Consider the following 23,933-nt stretch of genomic DNA (forward strand, 5'->3'; position numbering starts at 1 on the left):
GGTTCATGCCCCGGTCCGTGAAGATCCCACATGCCGTGGAGCGGCTGGGCCCGTGAGCCATGGCCACTGAGCCTGCGCATCCGGAGCCTGTGCTCCGCAACGGGAGAGGCCACAACAGTGAGGCGCCCGCGTAACGCAAAAAAAAAAAAAAAAAAAAAATCCATCAGTACTGGACAGGAATCCCTGGGAGCACCTGATGGATAGTATTTGTCATCCAAAAAGAGTTTTTCCCCATCAGTAAAGGTGTTACAAGGTCTAAGAACATAGTCTTGTTAGATAAAAACAGACATGGCAGTGGAATTCATTGAAAAGAGACTATTCTCTGTTTAGTTGCTGTAGCTACAAAATTATTCGATCCATATTTTTAAAAAATTATTTATTTTTGGCTGCGTTGGGTCTTCATTGATGCGCGTGGGCTTTCTCTAGTTGCAGCGAGTGGAGGCTACTCTTGGTTGTGGTGCGCAGGCTTCTCAATGCAGTGGCTTCTCTTGTTGTGGAGCATGGGCTCTAGGCGCACAGGCTTCAGTAGTTGTGGCAGGCGGGCTCAGCAGTTGTGGCACACGGGCTTAGCTGCTCCGTGGCATGTGGGATCTTCCCGGACCAGGGCTTGAACCCGTGTCCCTTGCATTGGCAGGTGGATTCTTAACCACTGTGCCATCAGGGAAGCCCTCGATCCATATTTTAAGAGCAACAGAGGAGAGACAGTGTGAAAGCACTGTGTTCAAGGTCAAATTTCTGACGAGGGGCCTTCACACTTGCTTTCCCTTTTGCCGTAATTCTCTGTCCACGGATCTTTGTGGGGCTGACTCCCTATCATTTGGGCTGAAGCTCAGATCATCTGACTTATATTCCCTCTCCCCACTCAGTCACCGTTGCATGACATTCTTTATGGTATTTCTCAATGTCTGAAACTATCTTACTCATTTTTTTTACTTGTTTACTGTCTAGACTTCCCCACTGGGCTGTAGGTATCCTGAGAGCAGGGATCTCACCTGTCTTCCTCATCAATGTCTTGTCATCTAGACAGTTGCTCAGTGAACTACACTGAACCAGTGGGTTCCATGCTAAAGTCAGGACTCACCATGATTTTTGCTAAAAATGCCTTGTACCCGAGCTATTCCTAATTGACCTGTTATTCAGAACCGTAACATCTCTATTTAGGGTTTATGTTTTGTAAAAAATGAATTATTTAATTTGGTGCCTTATGTCTTCAGTGCTTCCATTGTCTTTGTTTCAATAAGCATCTCCAAGCATATGCTGTCTTTCATCTGACCCTGTGTGTCTGAAGTGTTGCAAGATAAAAAACCAACGTAGGTAGCAAGAAGGCATGGCAAAGGGGCAAGAAATTAAAGCAGATGCTGAGGTAAGAGGGGAAGAGACTGGAATATGAACTGGGGCTGTTTAAGGAGGAAGTTTCATTTTTGGGTTCTGGTATTTTAGCTCAGAATGGGTACCGTGGTTTTTTTTTTTTTTTTTCCACTGCATGTGATAATGTCATCATTTATTTTTAAATGGTTCTAAGTTGCAGATTTAAATTTATTTCAAATCAAGCCCTATTTTACAATTACTTTTAATAGGAAGAAATGAGGCAAGGACATACATAATCTACCATATTTGAAGGACTCAAACAAATACATGTTTGGCTGTGAATTCTAAACTCTCACCAAAACAGAGAGATAAAATCCACCTAAAATATATTTTCTTTGTTTAGTCCTTAGGGGGAAATGTCAAGTATTGCACTTTAAAATTACTTTCATCTAACATTTTTGTCCCAACTTTCCCCCTCTGAAGTCACTATTTTTTCTTTTCAGCAAACATGATTTTGTGAATCCTTAATGTTAAAGCAACTAGATTTTCTAACTCAACTTTGAAAGATTGACTTTACTCTACAGAGCTATTTTTAACAAATGGCATATTTACTTACAAAATTGGGAGATGGGGGCGTCCAGCTGAGGCACGTTCCCTCCCTTGGCGTTGAGTTTCTGGACTTGGGTTGGGGGCACAGGCTTGTGTGACTGACCGGTAGCCCGGTACATGGCTTGGACCCAGAGAATGCGATCTTGCTCATCATCACTTGCAAATATCACGGTGTCTCCTTCTTTGACTGCATTGAAGAAGGCTCGGCCACCCTCCAAACCTGGGTTAAAAGGGAAAAAAAAACTGCTAAGTTGAGCTGCAATGTTCTTGGCAGGACTAAGTTCTGAGAGAGGCAGTTTCTGTGCTTTTTCTTGGGCTGCAGAAGGGAGGAGCCATTTATCTGACTGTAGGATGGGAAATCTGATACCCACTTGGCCACAAGGTGGGGCCATGGTGTCCAAGAGGCATTCTGAGCCCAGCTCTTGTCTCCCGCCGTCTTTGTTTGGTTGGAGACAGAGTTGTCAACTGAGCTGCCTAATGGACGGGTAAACATCTGTCTATAAATAACACTATTATTTCTCTCATCTTTTTTTTTTTTTTTTTTTTTTTTTTTGCAGTATGCCGGCCTCTCACTGTTGTGGCCTCTCCCGTTGCGGAGCACAGGCTCCGGACACACAGGCTCAGCGGCCATGGCTCACGGGCCCAGCCGCTCCGCGGCATGTGGGATCCTCCCAGACCGGGGCACGAACCTGCGTCCCCTGCATCAGCAGGCGGACTCTCAACCACTGCGCCACCAGGGAAGCCCTCTCTCATCTTTAAATACAAACAAACCAGACAACGAAAACATCTCTTGACCCCCATTTCTCCCTTGAGCTACTGCCCTATTGTTCTTCTCTTTACAGTGTAAGTGGATCTCTACCAGGGCTTCTCAAATTTTGGTGCACATGTGAATTCTCTGGGCATCTTGTTAAAATGTAGCTTCTGATTCAGTAAGTGGGGCTAGAACCTGAGATCCTGCATTTCTACTCAAGCTCCCAGATGATGCTGATGGTGCCAGTTGGAGGACCACACTTCAAGTAGCAAGGGTCTCTCTCCTCTTAAAGCCCTAAAGCCCTTCTGATCGGGCTGCAGCCCCAGTGAAACTTGTCGAGGTCACCAATTACTTCCCCGATGCTAAGTCCGATGATGAACTCAAAGGCTTCATTTTGTTCCATCCGTCAACTCATTCCATTCTCTTTGAAAGGTTTTCTTCACTTGGCTCCAGGTCATCTGATTTTCTTCCTCCTTCCCTTGCTGCTGCTTTCAGTCTTGTTTGCTGGTTCCTCCTCCTCTCACTCCTCCTCCTGACCTTTAAACATGGGAGCATCCTGGTCTTCTGTCCTTGGACCTCTTCTTTTCTTCGTCTACACCCAATCCCCCATCGTGATGGCCATCGTGTCAAATACCATGGATATGCTCATGGTCTCTACATTTCTAGCTCTACACTGGACACCTCCCTTGAACAGCGGACCTGAACATCTAGTGGGTTTCTTGACTTCTCCACGTGGATATTTGAAAGAGACCCCAAATCTATCACATCCAACACTGAACTCCTGGTGTTTCCCCCAAACCTCCTCTCCATCTCAGTAAAGCTGACCTCATCCTTCTGGGTGCTCAAGTCCACAACCTCGGGGTCCTTTCTGACTCCTGATTTTCTCTCACTGCCCATTCCAATGAAATTCTGAAGGCTTTACTTTCAGGACGTCAGAACAGAATTTGACCCATTCTGCCTTCTCCAATGCCTCCACCCTGAATTCAGCCATGCTCATCTCTCACCTAGATTATTTCAATAGCCTCCTATCTGATCCATCTGCCTCCATCTTCACTCTCTAAACTTGATTCTCCAGATGGGGGCGAGAGTAATCGGTTTAGCGTAAGAGTCAGGTCATGCCACCCCTCTGCTCAAAACCTACCAGTAGCTCTGCATTTCACTCAGAGGAAGAGTCTAGGTTCTGACAGGGCCTGCAAGGCCCCACATGAATTGACTCTTCACTACTTCTACCATCCTCTCCTACTACTCTCTCTCTCACGTGCCCCTGTATGCACCCAAGTCATGATGGCCATGCTGGCCTGTTGCTGCCCCTTGAACATTCCAGGTGTGTTCTCACCTCAGGACCTTTGCACATGACATTGCCTGTGCATGGAACTCTTCCTCCAGATATCCTCACCTCCTTTGTGTCTTTGCTCAGATGTCACATGCTTGTTCAGGCCTTCCCTGACCTCTACCTCTCCTTACTCACCTCTCTTCTCTTGTATTATTTTTCTCCGTAGCTCTTACCACCTCTAACAAATTATATAATTTACTTCCTAAAGACAGGGAGTTTTTGTCTCTTTTGTTCACTGCTGCATCTCTGGTACCTAGAACAGTGCATGGCATAGAGTAGGAACTCAACAAATACAAGTTGGATGAATGAATGCTCTACAGACCCATTTTTGTCCCACAGGCAGTTCTCAAGGTTAAAATTTAGAGAGAAGTAGGCAGAAGCCTCTCTTTGGTCTCAGGCCAGAGAGACATTGTGTCTGTCAACATATTCCAAAAGCCTGTATTTTGTGGTTACTGGGACTGTCTGTCCATAAATAAAGCTTCATATTTCCTCAGGCTCCTCATCCTTCCTCCCCTCCCCACCACCACCAGTTATCAGTTTAAAGATGAAAGGGGAGTAAACAGAGTGATTAGCATCCCTAAATTTCCAACAAGGCCCAGTCACTAACCTGTATGACATTTGCATTGGAAAAGATTTCTGGTGACAACGTTAATTCTAATGTCTATTCCACAAGAGTGGGTATGTGTTGGTAGTTTTGCACTTAGAATTACCAGGGATTCTAGAACAATAAATAGCATCATCTTTATATGAAGGGTCTAGTGGTGCACCATTATGGTGGTTATGATTATGAAGGAATATTTTGGTTCATTTCTTACAGAGAGTTTTAAAATGTGTGATTTGGATAGGATGATGTACAGTTAGCAAGCTGGGAAAACCTGATGAAATGAATGGATACAACCATAAGAAGGAAAATTCTGCAGGGTGAGAGAGGAAGAAGAGCCTTGAGGGATGCTTTAACCCCTGAAAAGTGGGTACCAAGGAGCTAAAAGGAAGAGTGGGGTCAGTAGAGCTCCCGTAGTCTAGTCTCATGGTAACCTTCGGGATAAGCTACTATGATACCGTAGGTGATCTGCAGGCTAGACATCACTGGATGGGTCCTTTTCCTTGCCCCACCACCTCCCGTCTGCCAGGGCCCACAGCTGGGAATAGGGACACTGTGTTCCTGGAGCTACAGTCAGAAAGTCAGTTCATGGGGCTGCCTCGGGAAGTAGAGAGGTAGAGATGGAAAGATGCTAAGTGTTCAGATTTTTTATTTAATCCTCCCAACAGCCCTGGGAAGCAAGTACTCTTATTCCCACTGTATAAATGAGGAAACTGAGTCACAGAGAAGGAGCTAACTATCCCACAAACACAAAGTGGAGCTGTAAGCATCAGAGTTGGGCTTCTAGCCCGGGCTGTCTGACTCTAGAGCTGGTGACCATAAGCATTGTGCCGGACTGCTGCAGAGCCGGACAGCATGCCTTGCACACAGTAACTGCTCGCAGAGGATCAGTTATTCACAACAGAGTGAAGCCTAATCGTGGAGGGAGTGGGGCAAACAGAAACATCTATAGCAGCACAAGCAAGGACAGTGACAGCAGCGGAGAGCACCAGAGCTTTTCCAGGAAGCGCGGGAGACCAAGGACACACCATTGAGGGTGAGGAGAGAGCAGAGAAACTAGCTGAAAGAAAACCAAGGAAGGAGAAGGCAATGTGAACATCAACACGTGCTCCTAGGCAGCTGTCTTGGGCAAGGCAGCAGTTGTCGGGGACAGCATCTGCAAAATGCAACGTGTGACAGTGCCTGGGCTCTCCACGGGATACCCCACAGGTACTGACCTGTCAAGAACAAGAGGACACGTCTGGGAACGGATGGAGGCAGACCAGGCAAGGAATGTGGGCCAGCTCCTGGCTGGGGACTGCCGTTCCAACAACACACATGGACGTGGTCTGTTTATTACGGTAAAGTTGAGTTGTCAAAGATTTAATTTAGTTGTTTAAATTGTGCCACTGAATTATTCTGAATGAATATCCTATTTGAAGACTTAATTACTCGATCTAATAGGAATTGAGAGATCGTTGCGTACTCTTCGAACCATACCCAGGGAAAGGTAAAGTGTCGTGTTTTCATCTTTTGATTAAAATGATGGCCCTGAATGTAAAACTTACTTACACTTATATACCAGTTCCCCAAACCAATCTTTCAAGGACCCTGAACAGGTAGAGTTGATTTAGAGCAAGTGATTATGTCTGGATGAGTGCTGGATCTCAGGCTGGTACAAAGGCAAGGATGTCCATGCTACAAGGCTACCTGCCCCATAAACATCTCCACCAGTTGGTTCCATTGACAACCAGGATAAAGCCGAGAGGAGAGGGGGGACAGATGGACCCAGAAGTCCTGCTCCAGGTGCACACTCACCTTTCAGGGAGCAGAGGGAGAGACTCCACAAATCTCTGAAGACACTGGCTAAATTGTGCATTACCCTGATCTCCAACTGGCAAACTTTACTATACATAAGGATCCCCTAGAGTGCCTATTGAAATAGGATTCTGCCCTCCCCTTTCTGGTTCTTGGTTAGGTTTGGGGTCCAGGAACTCCTATTTTCCATAAGCACTCTTTAAGAAATTCTGGGTTAGACTTTTCTCATGACGATTGGGAGTATCTGAATCTCCATTTTCAATCAAACATTGCTTTGAAAATAACTAGGACTTGGCACACGGAAAGGCAGAGAGGATTCTGCTTATTATTCTCAAGAATATAATCACTTTACTTTCCATTGACATCCTTGGTAAAGGAATTTATAAATTATATCCCATGGGATCAATGTGAAAAAAAGAAGAGAAGCTTTTATAATACATACGCACAGTTACCCCTTTTGCATGTAGACAGAACAGCTTTCTCCCCACTCCTGCCCTCCCCACTGTAGGAAGAGAATTCTGCATTTGAATGATAAAATAACAACTCTAGCTTTGCTATAGCTGTACCAGAGCTATGTTTTACTGCAGCTGCCAGAGGGTGTGATGGGTTAGACCCCAAGTCCCAGCTCTCCTTCTTCCTTTACAAAATGAGATGATAATCCGGGTCCCATATAATTGGTGGATTGTGGTAAAATCCAAATGCCATCACGTAGAGGAAAGGAATAGTAAACTGGCCTAAAAGAAGGTAGTGTCATAAGATGGTATTGTTTTTCCTTCTCATATTGGTCCTTGAGTCTCCCACTTGAAAATATAGGTCTTAGGAAAGAGGGACTCTGTTTCTTTGAAGGGAACTCAATGGTTTGAGACCACAAACCATCACAGAATGCCACGAGGGCTGCTTTCTTAGTACAGGGGCCACATCCTTTCCATGAGTTGTTGCACGAACTTGGCTCAAACTTGTAGGTTCTATTGATGAGGAGGGATTTCCAGGCAGAGCCTTTCGTTTATGTCTTACGTGGTCAGCTCTGTATCACTGTGCTCTGGCAGGATGCTAATTATCTACAGAAGTCTGAGGAGGCGGGGCTGGTCCAAAGCACTCCGGGTTGGGATTCTGAAGCCCACTGCTAATTTTCCTAAGTGGGCTGGGCCAGAGGTCTTCCCAGCCACACCTTTCCAGGTTAACACCCCATCTTCTCTCAGACTCTGTTTTTCCTTTATGTGTATTTTGTTGCATGTGGAAGAGCAATATGGGAGTAGAAAAAAAGGTTTTGGGCCAAATAATGCAGTATGGTTGGAAATGCTTTCCTTGTGCAGATTTGGCATAAAAATAAACTTCTCTGGGAGAGGGCTGTTGGTGCCTGTTGCTCATTAATATGCTGAAATGATTTCGCACCACCCCTCCCCCCCATTCTGAAGGTTCCTTGAGGCGGATTTCTATTCATCTCTTTCTGGGAAGAAGATAAAATGGGTGGGGGGAGAGGTGTGAGGGGGCAGGATGTGGAACTTATGCAATGTAGAACTTACGAGAAACACTACCGTTTGTGTGGTTCTTAGTTACATAAGGTTGAGGAGCTTGGATATCTACACTGTAGATTAGTGTCTTTTTAGGAAAAAAACCATTTAGCGAGGACTTTCTTTTCAAGTACCATCAGCTAACTTTGAATTGTAGTTAACAAATGTGTACGTACAGGACAGGTTTATTTGGACGTGGAGACGCAATACCTGCCAAGCCCACACATCACTGGTGAACAAGACACACATACACACACACACACGCACACACGCACATGCACACAAAGTCGTTGGTGAACATGTAGGACTTATTTTTCAGGAATTTCTTTTGAACATTCTAGGGGGGAGTACAAATTTGATATGGGCACAGCTACATAGAAGAAAAACGTATTCTGTTTTCATTTTGGTTTTATGAGGATCCCTTGAGTCAAAACAAAGCCCTTGATTGGAATGGCATTTACTCATCCACGTGGCTTAGTGTCCAACAGGGAGGAAGTGCCCAGAAAATGCTAGTTGAATGTTCACGTGGGAAGGGGGAGATTTTTATGGGTTCACAGCCTAGCGGGTGGGCGGGTACCTGGCTGGGGGTCCGTGTAATCCACAGTGTAGCCATCCAGTTGGAGAAGTTCCTGAGGCTCCGCTTTTTTCTCCCGGTAACTGCACATGGCAAACGTGTACTGACTCACCTAAAAAAGAAAAGCACAGATTGTGAGGTTGGTTCTCTAGAGCCCATTTTCCTTGAAAAAAAAACCCTCCGTGTTCAAGCCTGTCCTTTCCCCTGAGGCCCTGCGCTCAGGAGCTGGGTTCAAATTGAGTTTTTCCACCTCCTGGCTGTGTGACTTGGAGCAAGTTAAAACACTTCTCTGGTCCTGTTAGATGATCTGTAGATGGATATAATCTGAGAACCTACCTTCTCACTGGCTTATTGTGCGGATTGAATGCGTTCATAAGTAGAATGCATTTAGCATCTTTCCCGGATGCTTAGGAAGTGCTGGACAAAAGTTAGCTATTATCATTACTGCTGCTAGTTTAATTGGGCTGAGCTACACGAAACTGACATTTGGGTGGGTCAAAACTGGTTGCATAGCAGCAATCTTTTAGCTTTTACCTGATATGACTATGGCCCTGGCTCTGACTGAGACTGTCAAGCTCTCAGACTTGACCCAGGCCTTTCGGTCAGAAGTTAGAGACTAGACTTTTATGCATTTATTTATGCCCTCCGTTTCTTTCAGTATTTTACGTTTTGCAGGCCAGTTCTCAGCACCGAGCCGCATGTCTCAGCCCACCCTCCCCCTTGCCACTGAAGGAGTGCTTTTGGTCACTTTGAAAAGTCTTCCCTTCATCTCAGACAAGTGCAGGAGTGACATGCTGTCACAAGCAATGAATGCTCGATCTCTAGGTGCCAGTCATGGGAGAGCCATCCTCAGCCCTGGACGGCACGGCTGTTGTCGCTGGTGTGGCCCTCACGACCCACACGGGCATCGGCCCACGTCAGTGCTGGGCGCGGGCTCTGCAGCTGCAGGCCAGCCTTCAGGTTCCTGTCGCCTCGGTGCATCCAGACCCAGCGCAGATACTTAGCATTTCTACAGCTGGCTTGTCTGCAAGGAGCCCGGGGGAGAGCAAGACTCCTTCAGGCTTCGGGCTAAAAGCTCAGGGGCGTATTTACCATCCACGGATGTCAAACGTCTTAGTGAAGTAGTGCCACATCCCTCATCTCTTAGTTCCCTTTATTAAAACAGACATTTCCTAAGTGAACTTTGATCCCGGCGGGGGACATTTTTTATCTCCTTCTCCATGGGTCTGATTTTTTTTTTTTTTTTGGTAAGAAATTGGCGCTCTCAAAGCCTGCACACATCTCCCACAGTCCTCAGCCTGAAGGTCCCAGTGGCAAGATAAAGGGAGTCCACGGGAGAACGTTTTACTGGTTGATTTATCTATTGCTGCCCTCTGTTGGTTCCTGATGAAAACTTCTGCCCGACATGGGTTTCTTGATCACGCATATAGTTTGAAGAATCTGTTCCTTATATTGCAAGGTCTTGATGGGCTTCAAGGGAAACATAAAGCCACTCAGAGTATGTTCATAAGTGGACATGTATTACGCTTTGTAATAAGCAGAACAACGAATAACAGTCTCTTCTAAAAAGGAGGATTTAAGAGTGCAAGCTTTGGGTGGGGTCACACAGGCCTGGGGCCCCATCCCAGCTCTCAGAAGCTGTCATATATAGAACTCAGAGTCTTCATCTGTATTTTACCTGGGTCTTATTGTGACTGGAGGATTAATAGAGCAGTGAAGGGCTTTTCACACCGTGCGCGACACTCACCTAGCAAATACTCAATTTATGCATTTACGTAAGCAGTTGCCATGCATTTGGCACTAACATCCTAACACAAAGTAGCTGAGGAGGTGTATTTGCCTACAAATTATAAATCCTTTGAAGGCAGGCCTAGGGAGTCATGCACCTTGGTTATATTCCCCTTGCCATGAGCAAAATCTACCATGTAACGGGCATTCACTAATTGAGTCTGATTGGTTCTAGAGAAATGAGTACGTACCACCCAATAAAGAGGTTTTCTCCCTCCCAAATTTACATGTTTCTCCAATCCACTACTGATCCCACGGACAACCTATCTCCCACACCCCCTGGCATGATAGTGAACACAGACATTGCTGGAACAGTTCTGCAATGATTTTTTACCTCTCTGGCAACACCGAGATGATATAGTTCGTTAATATGATGATTAGCCAAATAGACGATTGCAGACACTTACTTGAGATCGGAGAAATATCACGACAGAAGGCTGTTATTTCAAGATTCAGGCATTTACTCTTACTACATGCTTGGGGCTTTCTGACTTTTCCTTTTTCTATTTCAGGTCCTTGCTTCTTGGAGCACTGTATGTTGCTGCCCCCTTCTGGTGATACTGTTGAAGTTGTTCCGGGCAAACTTGGGGCTCAAAAAAACTCGAATTGGTTTATTAGGACCATTTTAATCTGGAATTTGGCAACTTACTTTAGGAAAAAAAGGAGGAGAGAAGAAATGATTTGTTTTTGCATATTTCTAATTACTGCAAGGTTGGAGGGAGCCTCAGACTTTCTACAGAGCTTGAAGTGTGAGGGAATAGCAAGGGTCTGGGAGCTGCTAAACTGTTTTAAGCCTTGACCTTCCAGAGTGTGCTGCATTGAGAAAGCTTGCCTGACAGGGGGAAGTCGGTTTAGATGAAAGTACAGTCAACAGATGGTGCAGATAGAGAGACTGAGTCTTGATGACTTTGTTTAAGCTCTGGACCTAGCCATGCCAGAAAACTCTTTAGTTAATTAGTAATTTAATGAACTAACCAAGATATTTCTTCCTCTTCTAAAACTTAAGCTAATTCGGGTTGACTGTTGTCATTTACAAACAGAACATAAATGCAAATGCCCTTTAGGGCCATTGTGAAGTTGAGTGGGAAGAATGAACATTTATTCAGTTATAAATCATTCACCTATAATTCATTCACCTATAAATCATTCATTATATGCCTTACAATTCACTTTCATAGTTAACTTAATATTGTTTTCTGGGTGACAACTGTTGTATTACAAGGTGTTTTATATTATCAGACAATATCTTATCTCATTCAGATTTAGATTTTTTTGAAAACTGGAACGGTCAGAATTTGGGTGCATTATATTATCTCTAGGGAATCCGAAACAGGTTATGATTTAGGGACCACATTGTCTCTAACTGATGCAAGGTGTGTGAGTTCTAGGACACTGTATCTAGGACATTGTATAAACCTCCTTGAGCACAGTGCCGTCTCAGTGCTTGGTGTCCTGGAAGACATCAGAAGGCCTATGTGAGGATTCACATAGGCTGCCTATGAGCCATTGACCTTGAGCAAGTCATTTAACCAGCCTCAGCCTCAGTTTCCTCCAATGCGAAATAGGGATAAGCCGTGTCCTTAACACAGTACAGAAATCTTTGGGGCACAGAAGAAAAATATTTTAGAATAAAAAGATGATGGAGGTGAGGCTTTCTAACCTGGTCTGGATGACGGGTTGGCTTCTTCCACTCCTCTCCTCCCACACCCAAGGTGGGGAGCTCAGGGTGGAGCTCGTGGAATTGGCACCTTCATCATTAACAATGGTTTGGTCGCCGTTCCTAACGATGGTAATCAACATATTTGCTCCTTACCATGGCCCCTGTGGTTTAGAATGAGTTTACCCAGCAATGTCTCGACTCAGGGTGCCGGGGACCCATTTCTCCTTACTCCTTGTGTTAGGGTCTGCAGCCATGTTCACAGGGCATATACTGGGGTTTCAAGGAATACAGCTGAGAGGCCTTGTCATGCCATTTGCACAAAATCATCTGTTTAGCTACTCTGATGCTCAGTTCCTTGGAGAACATAAACTCTGAGAGAGTGTGGTCGAAAAGGAATGGGAGACTTCAGTTTAAAAGGGACAATGACCTCTGAGGCAGTGTTTCTCCAAAGATGGTCACCGGACCCCCTGCATCAGGATCTCCTGGGCTGCTTGTGAAGCATACAGATTCCTGAGCTCCATCTCAGAGTCTTCTGTGCATCAGACGCTTCTGGATGGCCCTGGGGATCTGCATTCTATTTACTTAGTTCGTTTTAGGCTGCACCCTATGGCATGTGGGATCTTAGCTCCCCGACCAGGGATCAAACCCGTGCCCCCTGCTCCCCTGCGGGAGCACGGAGTCTTAACCAATGGACCGCCAGGGAAGTCCCTCTGCATTTTAAAAAACACCCAGTGCAGGCAGTCCAGGGTCATACTTGGAGAACACTGTGTAGGAACACTGAAGTCTCTGGGAGAGAAACACCCTGCAACTGCTTCATTCCCTTCAGAGCCGGTAGGGCAGACTCCAGCCACATCCATAATCATTTTAGCCTCGATCCTTAAGCACGGAAATTGCTGCTTTGGCTCAACGCCCCTCTAAGGGTGGCCTTTGTCCCTGATTAGTAGGAAGCCCATTTATAACCTGTCTTTGGTTCCCCAAGGTAGTAGCTCTAAAAGGAAATCTCCCTGAGAGAATTTAATAGTTTTGCATTACAGACAGAAATGTAAACTCTCTCTCTCTCTCTCTCTCTCTGTGTGTGTGTGTGTGTGTGTGTGTGTGTGCGTGTGTCAGAGAGAGAGAGACAGAGAGACAGACAGACGGACAGACAGACAGCTGGGGTGGGAGGGGAGATGAACTCTGAGGAGACTGGTGTTGGATGTGTTCTCCTTAGGCTTTTCAAACAATTTTCCTTGTATTAAATCTAACGGAACTCATAATCACGTTGGAAATTATGTGTTACCAGCTCTCTACAAAAAACACTCCATGAGACCCAGCGCCTGAATAGAAAGGCACATTCAGTAAGTCACTTGGGTAGCTATGACTCCTATGTGGTGGTTTCACACTGTCCCACAGAGATCCCTCTGAGGCTGCTGGGGAGCTGGGGGCAGGATGGGGAGAATCTGCTTTCTTCCTCAGCTCCCTCACCCTTCCCCATATTTGACCAGACTGGTTCTCCTGTTTTCACTTTTGCATTTCAGTGGAAGGGTGTGGTGGCTTAAAGAAACCGAAAATCATTTGTACGTAAGACTGGATTCAACACTGCATGCAGCTGCTGGGCGCCTGTGGTCACTGCCTGAGCTGTCATCTTTCTTTCAAGCAACTTGGGATATTTTTGCTTTCCCTGAATTGGGCCAGGACTGAGGGTCTTGAACTTCTCTCCTGCAACTCTGTTGGCATTGGGGTTGTTTCAAAGGGCTTAAGTTGTTCTTTATCATTTTCATAGAATGCCTGTGTGATCACTTAAACAGCAGAGATGAAAAATTGAGAAGAATCTAAAAGTGATGCAGTATTTTCTAGGTAGGCCACCAAAACTGCTTGTAGACACTGTTGTAGTGAACAGGACAAAAATGGAAACAGAAGACTTGAGTTTTCCTCCTGGCTCCCCCATTACCTTTGTGATGGTGAGGCTGTCATATCACCTCTGCAGGCCACAGAAGGTGTTAATGGAGACTTTGGATTTAGGCTGAAACAGAAGGTTGTATTTGGGGGATGCATGTCCCCAGTGTACCTCAAGGGCTCTTTAAAGCTAGTGAGAATCACACGTACGTGAAACCTCTCATGAAATCCTTGTAGGAAAAATGCCGAGCTGTAGACAGGCTTTGGATGCCCTTTTCTGATTTTCAGAAGTGAGCACATAGCTTGCTTTGTAGCTACTGAGCGCTTCTTATTTTCTCTTGGTAGAAGGCTCAGTGTGAAGGACCTAAAACGTCTGTGCTCCAGTCACACGGCCTAGAACAATCATTCTCTTCTTTTGGGTTCAGTATGTATCGTACAGACATGGCTTCACTAATATTTGCAGCACAATTCCTCTTTTTTTTTCTGAAGAGTGTTTTCTCCCCTAAAATCTCTCCCAAAGTTAAGAGGCCAGTGACATCTTCTAAGTACTTCATCATTTCAAAGATTGTCAGAGAAAAGTCTTGTGTCCAGTAACTGGCTACCTCAGTGGGAGGAGAGACTCCATATTACATGACAAGGCCACTTACCCCACTTCCTCTTGGAAGGTGTCACCAGCCACTCTCTAGGTCACACGATCTTTCCTTTCTCAGAACCACGTGAAGCATTGCCTGGGCTCTTTTTCTCTCTCTTCCTTTTCCTTCTTTCTTCCACTAAACACTTCCTGAATGGCCATGCCAGACACTGAGCTGGAAGGTGTGTGTGTGTGGGGGGGGGGGGGTGGGGTGAAGAGGGAAGCACAGCTAGATGAGTTGGAAACAGAACTGACCCTGAAACAGCACATGGTCTACTGAGGGAGGCCAGAACATAAGTGATTCTAAGGGAGGCTGCTCTGCTAGGTGAGAAGCATGCAAAGGGGAGAATCACCCATAATCCAGAGCTGCCTCTTTTAATGTATCTTCTTTTTTTTATTCCAGTATTTGAAATCTTCATCTTAAATCTTTTTTTAAACATCTTTATTGGAGTATAATTGCTTTACAATGGTGTGTTAGTTTCTGCTTTATAACAAAGTGAATCAGCTATACATATACATATATCCCCATATCTCTTCCCTCTTGTGTCTCCTTCCCTCCCACCTTCCCTATCTTACCCTCCTAGGTGGTCACAAAGCACCGACCTGATCTTTCTGTGCTATGTGGCTGCTTCCCACTAGCTATCGATTTTACATTTGGTAGTGTATATATGTCCATGCCACTCTCTCACTTTGTCCCAGCTGACCCTTCCCCCTCCACATGTCCTCAAGTACATTGTCTAGTAGGTCTGCATCTTTATTCCCATCCTGCCCCTAGGTTCTTCATAACCTTTTTTTTTTTTTTTTAGATTCCATATATATGTGTTAGCATACGGTATTTGTTTTCCTCTTTCTGGCTTACTTCACTCTGTATGACAGACTCTAGGTCCATCCACCTCACTACAAATAACTCAATATCATTTCTTTTTATGGCTGAGTAATATTCCATTGTATATATGTGCCACATGTTCTTTATCCATTCATCTGTCAATGGACATTTAGGTTGTTTCCATGTCCTGGCTATTGTAAATAGAGCTGCAATGAACATTGGGGTGCATGTGTCATTTTGAATTATGGTTTTCTCAGGGTATATGCCCAGTAGTGGGATTGGTGGGTCATATGGTACTTCTATTTTTAGTTTTTTAAGGAACCTCCACACTGTTCTCCATAGTGGCTGTATCAATTTACATTCCTACCAACAGTGCAAGAGGGTTTCCTTTTCTCCACACCCTCTCCAGCATTGGTTGTTTGTAGATTTTCTGATGATGCCCATTCTAACTGGTGTGATGTGATACCTCATTGTAGTTTTGATTTGCATTTCTCTAATGATTAGTGACGTTGAGCATCCTTTCACGTGTTTGTTGGCAATCTGTATATCTTCTTTGGAGAAATGTCTATTTAGGTCTTCTGCCCATTTTTGGATTAGGTTGTTTGTTTTTTTGATATTGAGCTGCATGAGCTGCTTGTAAATTTTGAAGATTAATCCTTTGTCAGTTGCTTCATTTGCAAATATTTTCTCCCATTCAGAGGGTTGTCTTTTCGTCTTGTTTATAGTTTCCTTTGCTGTGCAAAAGCTTTTAAGTTTCATTAGGTCCCATTTGTTTATTTTTGTTTTTATTTCCATTTCTCTAGGAGTGGGTCAAAAAGGATCTTGCTGTGATTTGTCATAGAGTGTTCTGCCTACGTTTTCCTCTAAGAGTTTGATAGTGTCTGGCCTTACATTTAGGCCTTTAATCCATTTTGAGTTTATTTTTGTGTATGGTGTTAGGGAGTGTTCTAATTTCATTCTTTTACATGTAGCTGTCCAGTTTTCCCAGCACCACTTATTGAAGAGGCTGTCTTTTCTCCATTGTATATTCGTGCCTCCTTTATCAAAAATAAGGTGACCATATGTGCATGGGTTTATCTCTGGGCTTTCTATCCTGTTCCATTGATCGATTTTTTTTTGTTTTTGTGCCAGTACCATACTCTCTTGATGACTGTAGCTTTGTAGTATAGTCTGAAGTCTGGGAGCCTGATTCTTCCAGCTCCGTTTTTCTTTCTCAAGATTGCTTTGGCTATTCGGGGTCTTTTGTGTTTCCATACAAATTGTGAAATTTTTTGTTCTAGTTCTGTGAAAAATGCCAGTGGTAGTTTGATAGGGATTGCACTGAATCTGTAGATTGCTTTGGGTAGTATAGTCATTTTCACAATGTTGAGTCTTCCAATCCAAGAACATGGTATATCTCTCCATCTGTTTGTATCATCTTTAATTTCTTTCATCAGTGTCTTGCAGTTTTCTGCATACAGGTCTTTTGTCTCCTTAGGTAGGTTTATTCCTAGGTATTTTTTTTTTTATGTGTCTTGTCGCTCCACTTACATGCTCTCTTTAGGGTAGATATCAGCTGTTTTTGCCTACTCAGCATCCATTTCTTTTTCTGGTAATGGCATGCTGATTTTGCACTGGAGACAGCTCAGTGGCACTGTGAATCAAAGCAACATGGTCTGCCCTTCTGAAAAGCTGGTGTGACACAAGCTGGACCAATCCAATTCCCTCTCTCAGATTTTGTCCTCAAGTGAAGACACAAAGACAGAAAACGGTCAGAGCTGATTTTGCCTTACTGGCCATGGTTCCCACCACCTGGATTTCTGGAACTACTCTGGGTACTAGCTTTTATCACCAATCCTATGAACTGCCACAAGAGCCTTCCAATACACTTTTTTTAAAACCTTACTTACCTTGAGTCTGTTTCTGCTATTTGCCTATAAAGAACTGTAAGAGATCCTCTTCTGGAAGTGAGAGACCAGGTCTCCCAGTTCTTCTCTATGACCTATCAATGTACCCTTCACAAAATAGGTGCTCAATAAGTGTTGGTTAGCTGATATTCTGAGGAAATGTATCTCTGGATGAAATGTCTTCCATCACTTAGCTGTGGCTTATTTGGATGGTTGGGAATAATTCCAAAGTTCTCCTTTGGTTAATTTATTTTAAGGTTTTGTTGCACCCCATAGTGATTATGAAAGCAAAGATTACCTCTTGCTTCTAGATGCAAGACAGATGCTGTTTGCCTTAGAGACACAGAAGCTTGAGTAGATCTGTACAAGGTGTAGCCTTAGAAGCTCAGGGTTGGTGGAACTTTCAAGGCCATTTAGACTAAGAGGCAGCTGCTTTTATTGTGAGATTTCAGAATCCATAGTGCTCAAAATACTAGTCAATGCTCATAGCCAACACAATAACCCAGTAAACACCTTTAGTCACTAAATTACAAGTTGACTCACTTTGTGACAGCTTTCAGAGGACAGAATAAATTAACTTTTGGCAAAAATTGAATTATAGCTCACATGCTCTGGTGAAACTTGCAAATTAAAAAAAGGCAATGACAAATTCCTTTGTAAACTGAAAAATCCTGATGCAAAAAGCAAACAAACCAAAAAAAAGGGGGGGGCATGGAGATTTTCGAGGACATGCATTACTATTTCTGGAATCTTTTTTTCTTAAAGATACAATGAAGAGGGCAATAATATTATTTATATATTACTGATGTATTATTAACGTCAATATCAATATCTACACCTGCATCTTTATATACAGAGATGTACCCTGCTGCATGGTTAATGATAGTTCCAACTGGGGAAGCCCAAAGTACCTCCAAAAGGAAAATTCCACAGGTATTAGAATCAGAGCTATATGTGCATTCATGAAACAATGTCTACAATGATTGTGTTCAAAAACAAAAAAGCAAGTTGATGAACAACATGAAGAGTTTGATTATTTAAAAAAAGCCTATGTGGAAAGATATATTTAGATGGTTAAACATAATTATAGGGGGTCTGGAAGCCTCAGACATCAAGAAGACTGGAATGTTCTTCCACAGGTGATTCAAAATCAAACTTACTAAACAATGAAAGAGATGCAAAAAGTCCAACTAAATTCTGGCTTTTCTCATAATGACTACCTTAGTGCTTTTAGAAACAGCAGATTCTTCTAAAATAATGTTAGTGTCCCTATTGCCCTAATCAGGCACACACTTGCTCCTTCCCTAGGTTCCTGCATCGCTGGCAGGGGTGGGAGTTTACTGCTCCCACATTTCATATATATTTCTGTATTGTTAGAATTAGAAAATAATGAGCATGCATTAATTTTTAGAACTTGAAAGTGATGTAAAAAGGAAAAGGAGCAGAAGGGAGCGCTCTGGGTACTGGAAATGTTCTGTATCCCTCTGAACGGTGGTTGCATGCATAAGTAATATATAGGAATTCACTGAGTTAAACACTTGAGCTTTGTGCACTTAAGGTAAATTATCAAAAACATTAATGAATCCTATCGAATCTTTAAAAATAATGGCTCTTAAGACTGAGATGAGAGTTGAAGAGTTACCTGCACTAAGACAAAAAATCTTTTCTTCCATCTCTTCCAGACATTCTTACCGATGGCCCATAAATACCTGAAGGAAAGCAAAAAGACCAGAGATGCGTTAATGCTTGAGCTAGTGAGCTGTTTAGCTTGCTTTACCATGAAGCTGGGTGCTCGCAAACAGGGCTCAGGAGCAGATTGCAGACTCTGGAGTGTGTGGTTGAGAAGAATGAAGAGCAGCAGGCAGGGTTTACTTTGGTTTGTAGGAGGAATTGTGGCCCATCATCAGACTTGCCTTAGAACCTTGACTGATTCCAGGAAACACCTTGGAAAATGTTACATTGTACCTTAATTTGTTTATGTGCTAAACGTCTTATAGGTAGGGAAACTCCTGAGAGCTGTTGCACAGGAGAGAAAAAAAGAGTGCTAAATCTCACAACTCCAACTCTTTCACCTCCTGTCAAGTCTCTTTCAGGAAAACCTTTAGTAAACAAAGCAAACCTTGTCTGCTTTTCCTGTAATTCTGGCAAATGTAGTTATGTTACAGAAAGGAAGTTTCAAGTCGGCATAGAAAGCCCTCCCTACACCCGTCCCTCTCCCCGAATTGCTCTTCTGTTGATGGAAATTAATCTTTATGCAGAAAAAATTTAGTTAAAGGAGGGTTGAGAACAACAAAGGCACACTTCCAAGCTGTCTGGAGATTTCATGGTCAGTGTTACTAATTCATTCCTGAATTACCCTGTTGGCCTGATGGATTGATACACGTTGAACTGGCATTGATCAAGGAGGTGAGGCTGGTGGTTTTCAAGCTCTATTGGACCAAGTGAAGAGAGATCTGGTCATACTCAAACCCAATCAAATCCTCGAGTTCCAAAACTGGCTTTATGTGCTATCAAAACCCAACTGGACAACTTCCAAATCCCCACTTCACTTGGAATCAGACACAGTTTCTGCTTTGGAACACAATGAAGAATGCACCTAATTAAAATGTACACTGTTTGACAAATTTCAGGGGCTCGTAGCAGTGGCTGGTGGCCTAAGTACTCAGACCTTCATGCCAGGAATGAGTCTTCCGGGTCCTTTTGCTTCCTCATGCTGATTCTTTAATTACCAAGTGCACTTGATTTTTACCTCCTGCCAAGTTCCTTACTTTGCTCACACCTCCACTCTTTCAGTCCCAGCACACATTTTACGGCCATGGTAAACCACAGAGGAAACTCTTAATCGGTTTCACCAGAATGAGTTTCATCCTCCTCCTGGCCGTGGGATGGATCCTACCATCTGCATGTATGAATTTCCCTGCTGAAACTCCTTCAGTGAGTCCCCCCCACTGACACGAGGGGAGCCCGCAACTTTGACCACTCATCTTGCACTTCCATGATTTATCCCAGATCGGTCCATCTGTTGCATGATTTACTTGCCTTTTTTCTTTAAATTGACGTATTTAACAAGAATAAATTTATTTTGAAAGGAAACTTTACATTGTAGCTTTGATATACTAATTTTATATTACATAATGCACATTAAAATACATAAATAACTGCTTAACTAATATATGCTTGTCTGTATACCACGAAACAATCTTGTGTACCATCAGTGGTAAGAAGAGACCCAGGGAAACCTTAGCCTATAGAAACAAAATGGAACATCTTGACCTGGCCTAAAAATGACTTTGTTTGCTAGCTTCTGTGCCTTATGTTACCTGTAATTCCTCACCACACCATAAAGTTGCACACCCCCATAACTTTGCACGTGTTATGGTGCCCGGAATGCCTTCTCCCTGCTCCTTATGTTAGAATTCATATTCTTCCTAAGTTTGAATCCTTACTGTGATGTCATCACCTCCTGGGCCCTGCAGATAATTCTGCTGGTAGTTACAATGATCACACTGCTATAATTTATTTATTTTCATATGTATTGTTTCTATTGGATTGTGAGTTCCTTGAAGGAAGGAAACTTGTTCTTTTTTTCTCAATTTTCCTTTCTAAATTCCTAGCACAGCTTTTGATGTATGGTAGGTGGTCAGTATACATTTGCCATATTTCAGTTAGTTATGAATGCCTTGGGAAACCGGAGCCATCTTTATCAAACTTTCTGATGAGAGTTTCACACATTGCATAGAGACATGCACTCCACTGCCAAGTTCTTTGAGTTTTTTTTTTTTTCCTCCCAAAATATATCCCATCTATTTCTATCTCCACTGCTACTCCCCATTCAAGCTACTATCATGTCTACCCAGACCACAGCAACAGGCTCCTCTCTGGTCTCCCTGCTTTCACTCTAACTCTTTTCATTACATGGCAGACAGAGTGATCTTTTAATGGGCAAATTAGATCAGGAATACACTCCATCTAAATAAGGATGGGAAACTATAGAAGGGTTTTAAGCAGGCAAGTGACACAATTATATTTCTATTTAAGATGATCCCGGTGGCCGCTGAGTGGTTAATGCACTGTAGATGGAAAAGGCAAGAGAGAAGGCAGGGACACCAGTGAGACGGTTACAGTAGTGCAGACGACAGAAAGAGGATGGTGGCTGGACTGAGGCTGAGGCCGTGGAAATGGCTGGACGGCTGGTAAGTGCATCAGCCCCGAGGCCAACATGGTCAGCTCTGGTTATGTGGATTACCTAGCTGCCCTGGACAGTGTTCTTAACCTTCTTGAAATAATATATAAATGTATCCATGGCAGAAATGGACCTAACAGGAACCTTCAGCCAGGTCCAAGGAGAGACAGGGTTATTGGTCTGTACCGATTAAGAGTATAGTGTTCCAGTTCTAGTGGTTAATCTGAGATGTTGGACAAGATGCTTAACCACTCGGTGCTCTGGAAAACAGGGCCAGGAATGGTCCCTCTCTTGCTGGGTGGTTGTGGAGATTAAATGAGATGATGCTTGTGAAGTATAAGCACGAGGCATGGCAGGAAGTAGATGCATAATAAATATCAGCCTTATTATAAAATATCTTTGAGTACAGAGGCAAGTGTATCGTTACGAGTAGTTATTAATAGCTAAATATGTGACAAGAAATCTCCTTGGACATATGTACATAGGGAAATAGATGAATTAAAAGATAAATAAGACAATGGGCGAAAATTTTTCTATTTTTAGTAATGCCTAGTAACGTTGTAACTGTCATACTTTTCTGGCCGCTACTATCAATTTTTCTTACTTCTTAACTTGAGTCCACATAAAGAGATTCAAAACAACAAACACAGCTACGACCTCTAAAGTGTTTATAGTTTTAACTGATGAGAACGGAAGTAGGAAAAGGAGTTCACGTGAACCCACAGAATGTAATTCATATGGTATCATTAATTTTTTCCTTCATGATAAAAATGCTAGCTACTGCTCGTGAAGTCTTACTAGTCTTCTGTGCTGTGCCAGGTACTTTATGTGAATTTATTATACCCACCCGGAAGGGTTAAGAGCTTGAATCTGGAGCTTATGTTGCTTAAGCTTACGTTGCTTACGTTCCTGCATGACCTTGGGCAAGTTACTAAACTTATGTCTACCTCAGTTTTCTCATCTGTACAATGGGGACAGTCATAAGGGTACCTACTTCAAGTGTTGCTGTGAGGATTAAAGCAGTTAATGAGACATAAAGCGCTTAGAACAATATCTGGCACAAAGGAAGCAATTATCACTGGGTATGTCATTATGTTATCACTCCTATTTTACAGCTGAGGAAACTGAAGTTCAGAAAGGTCAAGTCATTTCTCCAGGGCGCCAAGCTGGTGAATGACATAGGCAGAATTTACACCCAGAACACTCTGGTTCCAGAGGGCCCCCTTCAGCATGCTATTCTTCCTCTTATAGATGACAAACTTTGGTTTCTTTATTGAACTAAGAACATGAATGGCTATTGCAATCAAACAGAGAGGACTTGTGGTTGAAGGCTTCTGAATGGGAAAGCTGAGTGGGATCAGAGGGAAGTATCATTTGGTTTGCATGAAAGAAGGGCTTTCCCTCTGAGGCTTCCTCAGAATTTATTGCTAATTTGGCACATACCAGATATCAAAACCAAGAAAAATTGAGGGCTACAATGTACAGTTTCTGTCTAGTCAGCTCTGGTTCTATATTTTCTTAGGTTGAAACACACTCATTAAGCAGAATGAAAAGTACCTGGAGCAGATGGAATTCTGTCATTGTAGACATACAGGTGGCTTCCCCCCTCCAGCTCTTCATTCCATAGACAGATCTACCTGTGCGGGCATTAGTGACCCTCAACTACCTCTTCAGGCTATCCAGATATTTGCAAATCTGGATTTATGAATAGATAATCAACATTCTAGTACAGTGAGCCAAAGTTTAGCTGAGGGGTTATATCTCAAACTCAAGGTGGAAATACCTAGGTGGGATTTCTGGGTCCTTAGGTCCTTAGGCTTAGCTGCCCCATGCCTCAGTTTAATCAGCTGTAAAATGGGGTTAGCATAGGATCTACTTCATTTGGTTGTTGTGAGGACAGATGGAGATGATGCATGTCAAGTTGTTAGCACAGTAACTGGCCCCCAGTAAGTGCTCAGTAGACCTAACTCTATGCTTCCTGCAAGAAATGCACTTTAAATCTAAAGACACAAAGAGGCAAAAAATAAAAGGATGGGAAAGGAATTACGATGCCAACATTGGTTTTTAAAAAATCTGGAGTGGTTATATTTATTACTGTCACACAAAATAAATTTCAGGACCAAGAATATTACCAGGGATAAAGAAGATCATTTTATAATGATAAAAGGGTCAATTCATCAAGAAGACACAGTAATCTTAAATGTTTATGCATCTAATAACAGACTTCAAAATATATGATGCAAAGGTGGACAGAACTCTTAAGTAGAAACAAACAAATCCACAATTATAGTCAGATTTCAATACCTCTGTCTCAATAATTTGCAGAAAATCAGTAAAGGTTTAGAAGATTTAAACAACACTATCAACTAACTTGATTTAATTGATCTAATTATAGAAAATAAGCCAATGGGAAATAAAGTGGGATCCTAAATATATTGAATTAGGTCAGTCTAGGTAGTTCTGTTTGAGAGTCTGTGTCAATATGAGTGGTATCTTGGGGACTTATGGGGAAGGGAGAGGAGTGTGATGGTTTTGAAAACAAGAAGTCTAGAGCAATGGCACAGCTAAGAAGGTGGAAAAGGAAAGGGTATTTTAAGAAG

General features: G+C 43.1%; 1 protein-coding gene across 12 annotated transcripts in view; it reads right to left on the reverse strand.

Moving 5' to 3' along the window:
* The window catches only part of CADPS (calcium dependent secretion activator), a 796,875-nt gene that overhangs the window by 158,772 nt on the left and 614,170 nt on the right, over positions 1-23,933 (reverse strand). For all 12 annotated transcript variants that reach the window (XR_013830018.1, XR_013830019.1, XR_013830020.1 and 9 more), the window contains 3 exons: positions 18,793-18,859; positions 8,488-8,596; positions 1,925-2,137 (listed from right to left, as the gene is read on the reverse strand). Coding sequence is in view for 9 of the 12 variants with exons in the window: in XM_079933010.1 (XP_079789136.1) it covers positions 1,925-2,137; positions 8,488-8,596; positions 18,793-18,859 (389 nt within the window). In the remaining 3 variants the exon portion in view is untranslated. The remainder of the gene's footprint in view (positions 1-1,924; positions 2,138-8,487; positions 8,597-18,792; positions 18,860-23,933) is intronic.

The sequence above is a fragment of the Stenella coeruleoalba genome (assembly GCF_951394435.1).
Source record: "Stenella coeruleoalba genome assembly, chromosome: 10".
NCBI classification, from domain to species: domain Eukaryota; kingdom Metazoa; phylum Chordata; class Mammalia; order Artiodactyla; family Delphinidae; genus Stenella; species Stenella coeruleoalba.